General features: G+C 52.0%; 1 protein-coding gene across 2 annotated transcripts in view; it reads left to right on the forward strand.

Moving 5' to 3' along the window:
* LOC144721532 (slit homolog 2 protein-like) overlaps window positions 1–13,704 on the forward strand; it is a 188,185-nt gene that overhangs the window by 22,333 nt on the left and 152,148 nt on the right. For both annotated transcript variants that reach the window (XM_078599210.1, XM_078599211.1), the window contains exon 4: window positions 1,997–2,068. In XM_078599210.1, the coding sequence (XP_078455336.1) occupies window positions 1,997–2,068 (72 nt within the window). The remainder of the gene's footprint in view (window positions 1–1,996; window positions 2,069–13,704) is intronic.

Here is a 13,704-nt window from a genome sequence, read left to right on the forward strand (position 1 = left end):
AAGATGAATCGCTGCAGTCACGAAAGCTTTAAATCGAAATTTACGTATGTTGTTTTTCATCTCGATTCGAAGCTTTCGTGACCGCAGGAATTCATACCCTCTGGTTCTTTCGGTAAAGTCACGTGGGTAGAAAACATTAATAATAAAAGAACACGACGTTTCGGTCGCAACACAAGCGTCCGTCATCAGGTGAGGTGCAGTGCCGGCCCGAGCCTCTTGGGGGCCCTAAGCAGAATTTGATTTGGGGGCCCCCCTCCCACCACGCAGACTCATCTGTGCTAGAAGATTATTGACACAAATGTCACACTATAATGTTATAGCGAATATTATAAACGAATACAGTGAGGTTATGTATTAATAAAAAATAAAAACAACACTTAAAATACTTCACTCTTTTATTAAAACTTCTGAATACAAACGGTCACAAAAAACATATTAAATAAATTATTTGCAAATGTGCATTAAATGTGCAATCTTTTAAATAAAACCAAAATAGACAAACATTAATCTAATCAAAAATAGAATGTTACAAAAAAAAAGATACTTAAATAATGAAAGCAAACATAAGAACAGCAAGGGTTCAACAATGTCAACTGTACAACAATGACCTCAAAATCGTTCCTTCCTAGCTTTTCTGGAGGCAAAGTCACTAATGACATCATTGTATGGTATTGCTTGGCCAACTTTGTTATTAATACTAATGACTGCAAGTCCACTTAGTCTTTCCTGGGCCATTGATGATCTCAAATATGTTTTTATCAATTTGAGCTTGGAAAAGCTCCTCTCTGCTGAGGCAACTGACACAGGCAGAGTGCAGGCTATCCTGAGAGCTACCCAAAGATTTGGGTAAAGCTCACACATCTCATTTTGTGAGAGGTATGTGAGAAGCTCAAAGGCAGTCATCATAGTTTGGGGAAGTTCAGGAAGACTCTCTATCTCTACTGCCAGTGCGCTACCATCAATATCAGCCTCCTCTCCACAAGAGAGTTTTTCCCCAAGAAGCTCACATTGTTCCCTCCGGACCTTTTATTAACCATATTAATAAAATTGAAGTCTATTTTCATTACAGAAGTCTCCCCACCTAACATGGCTTTGGTATATTTTCTCATAAAGATCAATACCATCGCTTGCCAAAGATCTTAAAGCAGAGACCGCACGTGCTTTGCCTATGAAGCTGGAATATTCACTTCAACACAAACAGCAATGCTAGCTAAGCTTGTCATCGCTGTTTTCTCCAACTTAAACCGATATCTATCAACGTGAAATACACACCTACTACCTAGATAAATGTATATTAATAACATTTCACTGTTGTGGCGGGGATTTAGCTCTGGTGCGTTATATTACCACTTTTATGGCTTATAAAAATATCATGAGTCATGACTAGCTAGCTGCTTCCTCAAGTGACGTGAGCACAATTTGTGCTGCTGCTGCACAAAACATACTGTAAATAATAATGCAAACATACCTTTATCTCGCTCTTTTTTCTCCTCCTCGGTCCTTTTCTTTTTTCTTTTTTCGGCACCAGAGGGATACGTCCTTTTTTGTGACATGGCTTAGGCGTATTTATTATCGTGACGTACAATTGCGCGCACCTGCCCGCGCCCGCGCCCGCGCCCACGCGAATTGTCAATGAGCCGTGACATCCGTGAGCCGTGACAAAGCAGCAGTTGTCGACAGAATTTTCTTGTCTTGAATCATTTATTCATTCATTCATTAATTCATTTATATCACTTGTTTAAGTTATTTAATTGTAAAAAAAAAAACGATTCGGGGGCCCCCTGGTGGCCAGGGGGCCCCAAGCAGCCGCTTAGTTCGCTTATGCCTCGGGCCGGCCCTGGTGAGGTGTGTTGTTTCTCTACGTGCCTTGCTTATGTTGACATGATTTCCCTCACGGGGCATCTTGAGGTGCACTTGAGTCTGGATGCTTTGCACGATTCAAAAAAGCGCGCGACTTCTCTCCCCCATCTCCCTTGTGGTGGTTGTCGTCGGCCAGGCGCTTGAACAGGAACCGCCTCCCTCTCCTCCCCGAGCTGCTCTTCCTGGGGACGCCGAAACTCGCCCGACTGTGAGTACAGCCACCTTTATTCTTTCTCAACTCCCATTAGCACGGTTCACTACGTACGGCGCGAGAGAAGTTCAGCACGCGTACACGCACACACACCACCGCCATCGAGCGTCGGAGAGTGTGCAGGCAGTGCAATTGCGCCATAGGTGCCTACAGGTCAAAAGGGGCCCAGGCACTGGGCTATGAAGAGGTATCGAGCGGAGTGGGGGGGGGAGTATGATGCTCAAAACACCGCCCCCCCCCCCCCATTTCATTCCTCATAGCACCAGGGCCCAATGCCAACCCACGCTGCGCCACTGCATTCAACACGGGGTGCGTCGGAGGTCACGTCCGCGACCAACTCCAAGTCTGTCATCTGTTGAGCATCGCGCGCGGCATGCACAACGCCTCCTACGTGTCCCTCTTGAATTGCCGCCACGATTTCTCGTGGCGGACGCAAGCGTCGCGCTGTTTTAGCGCTCGCCGACCCAACGCGTTGGCAGCGACACCGCACCCGTGCCACCCCCCCCCCCTCCTCCCCCCGCGCTCTTCAACTCGTGCCACCTCTCTGCCAAGTGCGCCCGCGGATTTACCGTCACTTCGCTCACGCCCGCCCGCCCGCCCGTCCGTGCGCACCTTTGCGCTCGCGAGGCTGGCGCAGTTTGCGTAGCGGAGCTCCAACTCCCTGCGGGGTTCTCCATTGAAACTGTATTCCTGCCTCCGGGAGTCGGAAGTCTATTAAATCCGATTTAAAGGCGGCGGCGGCGGTGGTGGTGGTGGTGGCGACTGGTTCGTGCAGGGAAGGAGGGCCCTCTCACCGGGCGAATCGTCTTGGCGAGGATTAAGAGCGAGGTGGTCGCCGGAGGGGGGTGATGGTCTGCGGCCTCGAACGATGCCATGCGGCAAGTTAACGCTTCCAATAGATCTGCGGGTAACTTGAAGGGTATTTTTAGCTTATCGGGCCGTTGGGCTGTTTGCTCACCAATCCATCTCCCGCTATCTGATAGGCCCATCTCGAGCCAAAGAGGCCATTGGACAGGCTTGGCAAACATGCAACCCAATGCCAATGCTGATAAGAAGTGCCAGGTGATGCAGATAAGATTTGGGGTATGGGTGTGGGTGGAATGCACTTGTGGCAGCTGATTTGGGAAATATAAATAAACGAGAAAATAAAGTGTCAAAAAAAGAGAGAACGTGCTAAAAAGACTTGGACCCGCACATTGATTAAAAACAAAAACATCGCCGCTACGCTTAGATTATTCGCATACATTTTTAACGCGATCTATTCATAAATCATTGAGGGAATGGTGTGGTGGTGGTGGTGTGAAACAAATTCATTACCATTATAAAAGGGCATCTGGTATGGGAGGATTTCAAATTAGCGAGGGAGAAAAAAATAATCTGCCGCGTGAACAATAATTACGTGAAGCAGTGCGCCGGAATAAGTGCGCTTTGCTTTTTTTGTGTTCGTGCATGTGCAGGCCCGGTGCACGTGCGTGCCCATTAAAAACCCTCGCACGTGCAGCAGCGCGCGCGCGCGCACGGCCAGGCCATTCGCGTTCTCTCCCCTCCCGAGATTACAGTTCAGCGATGAGGTCATCGGACGTCTCGCTGTCTCGCTGGGCGCATCTCAAATATCGATGACTCTCGCGCATTTCCCACGAGCCTTGTGGCCCCTTCCCTTCCGAAGCTGCCGTCTCGCGCGCGTGCCGCGACCTCTCTCCTGAGAGCGCGGCCACCGCCACTGCCACCGCCTCTCTCTCTCTCTCCACCGCCACCCCCCGCCGCCCCGATCCCAGAGTTGGCCATCATCGCAAGTAGCGCCGCCATGACGACGACGACGATGATGATGATGAGACACAGCCTCATTAACCTCTCCGTGGGAAATTGCTTGGGGGCAGGTGCTGCTCTGACCTCCCGGAAGCTCCCTCGCGTAGCCATCCCAGGTGGGGGGGGGGGGCATCTCAGGGCGAAGGCGCATCTGTGCAAATGTATAGATTTTTGCACGCAGGATGGAACACTACATTTTTTCCCTTAATTTAACCTTAACGTGTCAAGCTCTGTTCTATTGGGAGATGTGTGTATTTTTTGCACGTAAGTGTGAATTTGTGTGCTATTATCAGTGGCGACTATTTGAACCGGTCCTGGGCTTCCCACGAATTTGACTCAGCCTTAAATGAGTAATTGGTGCGGTGTGTACACAACAGTGTTGGGGAGACAAAGGTGGCCATGTGTGTTGCTCGTGGTCTCGTATATACATTTTGCTTAACCAGTTAGCCCACGCATTAGCATATTGTTGGCATACATTTTTGTAAACAATCAATTCTCAATCGATTATCCTATGCATGCATTGTGAGCATAAGAACCTATTTCATCCGATGAATCGATGCTTCGTTGCACTCCTCGTAATCGGCAATAATCATCATCAGCCATGGTTAATCCACTGCTGGATGAAGGCCACCCCAAGCGATCGCCATCCCCCAGGGTCTTACAATCAAAACCCACCCAACACCTGTGCTCTACAGCTCTTTTTCAGAAGCGACCTGGCCAACAGTGGTAGCTCAACGAAGTGGCATAACGTGCGGGAAATTATAGCAGCCAAATACTGGAAGACCCGGAGAAAAATCCACACAACCACGGGAAGAACATGCAAACTCCAAATACACAGGCGTCACAGTCCAGATGAAACCCACGACCTCCTTCATACCAGGCGAGGGAGAGAACATCTCGCCACCGCGGCGTTTCCGCCACCAGCTTCCGCTCCGTTGTTAGTCCTGGCCACGGTAATTGGCGAAACGCGTGCGAAATATCCGTTTAAGCGAGCGGGCGCGTGACGTTACGTACCTGTGCAAGTCACTTTGTTTTTATAACGGTGACACAACTCGCACCATTATTTGTCGAAGAGAGGGTGTGGGGGGGGAGGTCTTAACAAACAGGCCTTGAGTTGGGGGGGGGGGGCTAGGGCGATCGGGCGTCCGGGGCGCTCGCGAAGAGAAGAGGAGGAGGAGGTGGCATCGTTATTTCGCGCTCGCGACAAAAGCTCGGCGTGAGTGCCACGGTTCGTTCTCCCGCAACGAGGTAGGGGAGGGCCCACCGCCTACCCGCTGCTGTGCGCCGCCGCCGTGCTGTGCCGGGCCTGACGTGCCGATTAGGGGCCCCGCTCGCCGCCTGAGCGGCTTGTAACGAGACGTGAAACTGACAGCCGCTTCGATGTACTGGCATTTGTATCCCTATCGGATGTCGCTCTCTCTGCTTGAGTTGCCACCCACCCCCTCCCACTCCACACACTCGTTCACCACACCGACCCTGCCAACCCACGTTCCTCCCGTTCACACTTTGCCAAATTACTATTCCTGGGGACATGGACATGCTCACATGAATATATACACATGCTTGAAAGGAGAGGCGCTTACCCTATATTTACGTGAGCGCTATGTTTGAGGCTGACTTTTGCGCAGAACGCCACATATATATGTATCTATTCGGTGTCTGGAGCACATTGTTGTTATGCGCTGATGTATTATCATCATCATCATAGGCCACGATTAATCCGCTGCTAGGTAAAGAGCCTTTCGCCAAGTCGTCGCCATCTCTTGCAGTCCAGCGGCGTAAAAGGTTCAACAAATGTCCCCGCCCGCCCCCCCCCCATGTGGTTGTAACGATGTGAAAGTAAAAGTGTCCATCTCAACTTCTTCTTGGTTGAAGCTGTGGACGAGACGGCCTCACCAGGTTTTACAGTTTTCCGTGTTTTGAACGACGCGGGTATAAATTCTCTCGCGGGTGATCGAGTTGCCGCCGTCAACTGAGATGTGGAGCACGGGGGGACGGCGACAACCGCCGGGAAGAGTGTCACAGGTCATGGGGGGGGGGGAGTGGTGGGTGGCGAGGGGGTTGGGTGGGGGGGGCTATGTCCGGTGACATTTGTGGAAGTAGCTAACGAGAGTGTGACGGCCGCCGATCTAATTTCGATCCGTGCTTCTTCCAGCGCTGAGATTCAAGCGCGGCTTGAACAGATCCGCGTGCTTGGTTTTCGCCCCTAAATTAAAGGGGACGATGCCGCCGCTGCTGCTGCTGCTGTAGCAGTTGGCTGCCATTTGGAACACATGGGGGCCCTCTAAAAGTGTCACGCTTTGGTGGCTGCCTTTCGCTTTGCGCAGGCGTGCATGCACAAGGGGTGTGTGAGCGGTAACGGAACGAGCGTGCTCTGGGAGTATTTGTGGAGGTGCCCATTTGCCCGGGCTTGCTCGCGGACCTGCACGCACATGTTGCTCGAGCTGTGTGTGTGTGTGCGTGCGTGTGTGTGTGTGCGCGCGCGTGCGTGCGTGTGTGTGTGCGCGCGCGCATGTGTGTACGTGTGTAGTGGTTAACGCGCTGCCCTACAAGCCCGACGACTCAAATTCGATTCGCGCTTGCGGCCAACACCAACGACGATTTGTTTAACTGGTCCTAGGCCACCCCTAGGTCGACTCAGCCTCAAATGAGTACCTGAAGTGATGTGTAAACATCGCTACTAGGGGACAAAGGCAGCCGGACATGGTCTTGGCCGTCCACTCGCTCGTGTGCCGTGCCGGCCTTCGTAGGTGCTCGCTAACAGCACTTGCCCTGACGGTATGTTAAGGCTATACGGGGGAATCTTTGTCTTTGTGCACGCATTTTTTCGGTGGCGATGGCACAGCGATTAGCACACAACGTTTAGGTCTTGGAGACCTGGGTTCAATTGCTGTCCATCGCATTGCATCATTAACAAATTACACCTGTCCTAGGCCTACCCCGAGGTCAACTTTAGCCTCATCACGAGTCCCTGAAACATTGTGTAAACAACAGCACTGGGAAGACAAATGTGACGTGGTATGGTATCTTGGCAACCCGGAATGTATATCCACACTTGGCGAGCCACATCGACTATTACCTCCCGCTCTGGGGGGAGCTGCTCGTCACGTGCCATCTACTCCAATCTACCAGCGACACAAGCAATAATATTCTGTGAGAAATTAAGCTCTGGCCCCAACAGTCTATAAAACAACGGTAATCCTGGTCATTGTGCATATCTCTGTGTGGAACGAGCCGCTACCTGAGAGTGGTTGGCTGATGCGCTGTCTGTTGAGGGAGTGCGAAGGGTGATCCAGAGCTTGAAACAAGGTAAAGCGGAGTGCAGGGCAACTAGAATGCAGAAGTTGGCAGAGTGAGGAGCAAAGTCGGTGCATCTGCCAGTCATCACAGTCAGTCATCCTATGCAATCTGGATCTGTTCCATGTCGTCCTGCCAGTGGGAACTTCCGACACTTTACGTGGCCTCAAATTGCACCTAGCCTGGCACAAGAAGCGCGCTGACGTCACCGCCACTTAGTGGTGAGCGGCAGTGGTTGTTTTTGTATGTGTGTGTGTGTCGTATGACATTGGAAGCGGTGTGAGGAGGCCGCGTGATGAACGTGTGCCTCCCCCGTCGTCACCCGATACCGCTTCTCTTCCTGTATCCGTCTCGGTTGCATCGCACCCGCTTCACCTCGGCATCCGGATTTTTTAAAAATCGCAGCAGGGGATCGCGCCAGCTTTGCACTTCAAAAACCTCTGGGAAGGCTCGGCATTAACAAATACGTGCGGGCCGATACCGATTTTACAACATAAATATTTAACAGTGATCATTGGTTCATTGACCCCGCGCAACTGCAGCTAACCGCTTCAAACGACGTCCGATGGCGGTTTTTTGCAGCCAACCAAAAACCAAAATAGATTTTAAGACTGCAAAAGCTTTGCATGCCTTGCAAAATGCAACCGCATATTCACTCGTGTCCCACGGCAGCGAGAGGGGCACCACCGTGGCAAGATGTTAACTACCTTGCCTGGTATGCAGGAGGTCGTGGGTTCGATCCCGACCCTGGCGCCTGCTGCTGTATATTTGGATTTTGGATGTACTCCCTGTGGTTGCGTGGATTTTCTTTATGTCCTCCGGTTTTTCCATTCCACATTTAGAGCCAACACACGTTTCGAGTGTTTGGCTGCTCTAAATTTCCACACCATGAGCCACTTCGTTGAGCTATCATTTGTGGCCAGGTTACTTCTGAAAAAGAGATATACAGCTCAAGTGCGCCTTACCTGGTAAAAAAATGTTTAACTAGTTAAATAGTTGCTATGAATTGGGATGGGGAGGGTGAGCTGAGCAGTGGTTTCTGCACTGGGCCATGAACCACGGTGACCCGGGTTCAATTCCCGGCCACGGCTAACATCATCGGTGAATTATATCTGAACCGGCAACGACCAGCACTGGGAAGTGGGGTCCAACGACCCCCACAACCAACACGGTGGCGTGGGAAAGCCCTCGTCCAGCAGTGGATTGACAATGGGCTGTGAGTCAAATTTAAATATCACGAAGTGGAGCAGGTAAGCGATGAGTTTTACACGGTGAGTTTAAACGGTGAGTTTAAACGGTGAGTTTAAACGGTGAGTTTAAACGGTGAGTTTAAACGGTGAGTTTAAACGCACCTGAAATGTAAACCGTTTGAACGCCGGTGGTGTCGGCGCCTGATGGACGTTTGTCATTTTAAACGAGTCGTGAGCTTTGGAAAGGGTCTCACAATGTGGGCTGCTTATTCCCCCGTGAGATGTCATTTAGCCTTGGGGTGCTGGCGGTGGGGAGGAGGGGGTAATACGCAGTCACCGTAATTTCGAGGCAATTGTCGGCGGGATATGGATTTGAAGGGGGTCTGGGCTGGTGAGCAGGTGCGCGAGTGTTTCATGTCGGCGTCGTGTCTCGCCGCAGCGCGCCCGCGTGTGCTCCCAAATCCTCCATTTCTGGCGAGCCGTCCACTTATTGCCGGTAGCGCCAGCGCCAGTGCTCCATTTCTCACTTTAAAAATTCCTGGGTCTCTGGTAGACCAGAGGGGGTGGTGGTGCTGGTGGTGGTGCTGGTGGCGAACAGCACGTGATTAGTAACCACAGCCATTGCGAGAGGTCTGTACCGGATGTGGTGTCCCAGCTGTGGCAATACGTTCTGGGTCACTGGTAGGCTTGAGTAGGCGGATTAGCATGGTTGGCTACGTACGGTGCGAAAGAAGTTCAACATACATACAAGTGACTGGTAGTAGTAGCCACAGCCATAGCAGAAGATGGTGTGCTATATTCCAGTGCACCTATATGGACAGACCCGGCTGATATCAAGCACTGGCCATAACATTGTAAATGCAAATGTTAAAATTGGCAAACAAAAATACTCAAACTGCTTCGACTGGAGCTGAGCTACCCATATGAAACCACGGGATGGTTCCGTGTCTTCCAACCTACATTGGCGGCGATGCAGCGAAACATAAGGGGCTGGGGATGTCCGTGCGGATAACCGTGAGGGCGTGAAGTTAATGACCGCGAATGGGGTTTGTGCACAGGCTCTAAGTGCTGCGCGAGCACAGATTGAGGATCCGGGGAGCGAATGGCCTGAAGAAGAAGCACACAGCGGTCCACCTTATGAACGTAATGAAAGCAACGTCGCCACGGCAGCGAGATGTTAACTCCCTCGCTGGGTATGCAGAAGGTCGTTGGTTCAATCCCATCCCTGACGCCCGGTCGCGTGGATTTTTCTCTGGGTCCTCCGGTTTTGTCCTCCATATTTAGAAACATGCGTTCAGAGCTAGTTTGCTGCGATACATTTCCACGCGATAAGCCACTTCGTTGATCTATCGTTTGTGGCCAGATCGCTTCTGAAAAAGAGCTATATGGCTCAGTGGGCCTCACCTGGTAAAATAAAAATAGATTTTAGTTTTAGTTTTACATCGTGCTTTGTCTGGGCTGGTTTACATCCAGAAGGTAAAAAAAAACTGAAATCTGAATCGAATTAGTTGTCGTAATAACAGCACTGTATTTCGTAACGAGACGACGATGACGAGACACGGTTTTCTGCGCCGTCTGCTTTTGACTGATTTTTGTTTGCCTTTTCGTTCACTCGGTGTGACTGCCTTCAGAGCTTAAAATAAAACCACAATACAACTTCACGATCAAACTTCCGCGACGTCATGCCACTCGGGGAGAGGCGCGTGCGCTCTTGCCTTTGATATTGTAATTTTGTTTTTATAGGTAAGGCGGGTTTTTTTTTGTACCCATCCGCTCGCTCGTGTCTCCGCAGAGGCTCGCGACGGCGCTCAGGGCACAGCTTAGATAAATCAATGACAGAGATGAGATCTCACCCCCAACATTTTTCGTGTGTGTGTGTGTCCCACTAGGACCCCTGCACCGCACCCCTATTCTCAATTGCACATGGTGATCTAAGCCCCGTTCCCAGCGCTCAGATCCCGTGCGTACATAGCAACTCGCTCGCGCGCCCCAAGAGAAACTCAAGGGAGAAGGGCGGGGCGGGGAAGAACTTCGCATGGAAAAGAGGGGTCTCTCTTTTTTTTTAAATCGTGGGGAATCGGGACACAAAGGCCAGTTTGTTCCTCCTGGGGAGAAAAAATAGTTTGTCATTAACTTTTAAACCCTGTGCCCCCCCTCCTCCTCCTCCTCCCTCTGATTCCCCTTTCCATCCCCACCAGACGCTGAATGGAGTTTTGACGGGTTGCTAAAGAGCTGCTAAATCTCTGCAAGCAGAAATTAGCAATTTAATAAACGCAGAGTAAATGACGCTTTTCTTTCGCTCTCTCTCTCTCTCTTATTGACTTGCTCGCCCGCCTTCTCTCTCTCTCACACACTCAGTGCTCTCTCTCTGGCTGCCTGTCTGCCTGTCTCTCTATCTTTTATCACGGCCCGTCTGTGCCTCTCGTGCTTTGTGCTTTTAATGTGTTTGTCTTTTTTTTTTCTCCCCGTGCTTTTAGCTCCAGTCCCTGAAGGTGAAAGGGAGCCTAGCGTTCCGTTATTTGGAATTTACTGGAATTCACGTCTGCCCGTCTTCCTGCGTATTTGTTGGGAATCGTGGGCTTGGCCTCGTCTGCGGCGATGGGCTTTATTTGTTTCGTTCTGTTTGACTAACGGGGTTCCTAACTGACAAAGGCATTACGCTTAAGGTTAATGAATATTTGCTGGCCTGGCTTCTGCCTGCCAGCCTTCCCTCCAAGGGCTCTGACAAAGTGTGGCATCTGCTCTTGTGCCTCTGGAAGCCGCCACCCCCCCCACCCCCCTCAATCTTTCAAGCAGATGCATCTCATTCAGCAGATTTATCGGCGAAAATGGCAAGGCTTTAATGCACGTAAATCTTGGGCTAAATTCTATCAATTTAAATTCCTCGCACCATCATCGACTCGGGGTCCTGCTTTTTGCCAAGGTTATCCCACGCACGCCACGATTTGCCGCAACGGTGCTTGGATTGTCTTCGCCCTTAACCTTGCGTCGCGAGCGAGGTTCGACGACGCAACAGATGAAGTCGTTCACGGCGCGACTGTGATGAAGCTGTAACGCCGCGGCATAATTGCATCCATTTGCGTTAGTTCAGGACTGCAACAACATTTAAGGGAGAAATGCATCGTTGTGGGGAAGAAAAAAGGTGGCAGCAGACGATATTTGTTTAGAGGCCCTGTCCCTCGTTTACGCTAATTAAGCAGCCCGTTAACTCGGCCATTCACAGCGATTAACGAAGTGTGACGGCGTGAATCGGGCCGCGACCGTGAAAGAGGGGGGGGGGGCCTGGACCACAAAAAGGGGGGGGGGACCCTCGACGTCACCTTTACGTGACCGGCTCTCGCCCCCTTCACGGCAGCGACAAGCAGCACAGCAAGACGGATAGTCCTGTAAACTGTGATGTGCCCCGTAGCGTCGGCGGTGCATTTGGCCAGCCCCGGGGTTTTGCTCGAACCATGATTCCTGCGGCCTGCACCGCCGATCTTCGGCCATAATTTGGCAACCGGGGCAGCAGCTACTTTTGCTGGGTGGCAAAGCGTGAGGAAGTTCCCGTTCACCTTCCTCGTCATCATCATCGTCATCGTCAGCCGTGATCTATCAACAGCCAGGTGAAGGTCTTCCCAAGCTATTACCATGTCTAAATTAAAAACGAATTCCTTTGGGACTGCTCTTTGTGTTTAGTTTGTTATCCTTCCCGCACACCTCCGATTAGCACGGTTGGCTATGCACGGTGTGAAAGAAGTTCAACATGCTTGCGTGCGTACGTCTCTCAGGGTCTCGCAAAGGTCAATCTAGCACCTGCATTTCATTGCTCCATCTCCGCAGTGGACGTCCTCTCGGGCACCTTCCCTCCTTCGGCCCCCACGTTGCCGGCGGTCTCAACGCCACCGGCCATCGTCCCTTCTAGCCCACACGTCCGGCCCAGGTCAATGTGATATCTCCGTCTTGCATACGTGCGCTCCCCCCTCCCTGCCTCTGAGTGGAATTTACAAGCAACGCGTGGTTCACACCTCGGCGACTATTATCGCTTACGCCAAGCGCGGGTTCCAAGCATCACGTGCGATCGGGAATTTTGTCCGCGTTCTCTCGGCAAATCTGAGAACGCGTCGGCTGGAGTTAGCGGACTTTTGAGAGAGGGAGGTAATCGGCCCGTCTCGTTTACGGGTCTAATGGCCAGATTCGTGTTTCAAACCTCGCCGATGAAACGGCGCAGACGCCGCCACGAGGAATCGGGCGGAGGAGGCGCGGCGCGTGAACGATCCCACGTCGCGTCGCGGGGGGACGAGGGGGGGGGGGCACGCGCACGCACGTGCATGCGCGCACCACGGCACACACGCGGCACACGCACAGCACACACGTGTGCGCTCACGGGCATATACATTGTGCCCGGCCGGCCGGCACTGTGCGTGCGCGTACATGCTGCTGGTTGGTCGTCGCCTAGCAACCCGAGGCGCTAAATCGTGGCTTTGTGAGCGCGGGGCCGTCCGTCTCCGTGGTTACCGCGGTGTGAATAGATTGGCTGGCGGGGGTGGTCTTTTTTTTGTTTGGAGAGGGCACCCCCCCCGCCCCCACCCCTTGCCCCCTCCGCACACCTCCCTCTTGCCAACCACGATGGCCTGGGCCCCCCCCCCCTCCCCTTCCTCCCCCACCAACTAGTGAGGAAATTCACGTTTGGCCAGTGAAATTCACCTAAACACGGCGAGGGAGGCTAACAAGTGGGTTATGGGTCACGAGGACACAAAGAAGGCGGGAGGTGTGAATAGGAGAAGATGAGAAAGGAGAGGCGGCATGAATAGAGAGCGGCGAGTTTTTGGGTCGCGATGAGTTGTTGAGGAAGAAGCAAAAAGGTGGAATTGTCGTGCGAGCGGAGTGGCATTGCTGCTGCTGCGGCAGAGGTGGCGGCAGCGGAGGAGGCGGTGGTGGTGGCGGTGGTGGATCGCGGTTCTCCAAGCCGGCAGATGGGGGGGCCGGCGACGCTGAATGAGAGAGTTCAGGCAGGAGCACGAGGCCCGCGAGAGGACGATGAATCGGGAGTTTTGTATTGAGCTAATGCTGTTCGACAAGGCTTATAGTTCACACAAGTGGATTATGACGGGTAGAAAGGGACACCAGCACAATGACGACAGAATGAAAGGGTAGGGGAAGGAGAATTATATATATATATAAACACACACATATATACTTATAGACACACAGATAGACAGACTGAGATCGAGAGGTTATTGCCATCCGTTATGCTGTGTCTCCCGGTTTCCGCCATGAACGCCGAGGGCCCGTTGCGCATCTCTATACACACGCAGGTGGAGGGGGCATGGCTCCTGGGCTCCCTCTCTTTCTCAAATA

The sequence above is a fragment of the Lampetra planeri genome, chromosome 12, assembly GCF_965212315.1.
Source record: "Lampetra planeri chromosome 12, kcLamPlan1.2.h2, whole genome shotgun sequence".
NCBI lineage: Eukaryota > Metazoa > Chordata > Hyperoartia > Petromyzontiformes > Petromyzontidae > Lampetra > Lampetra planeri.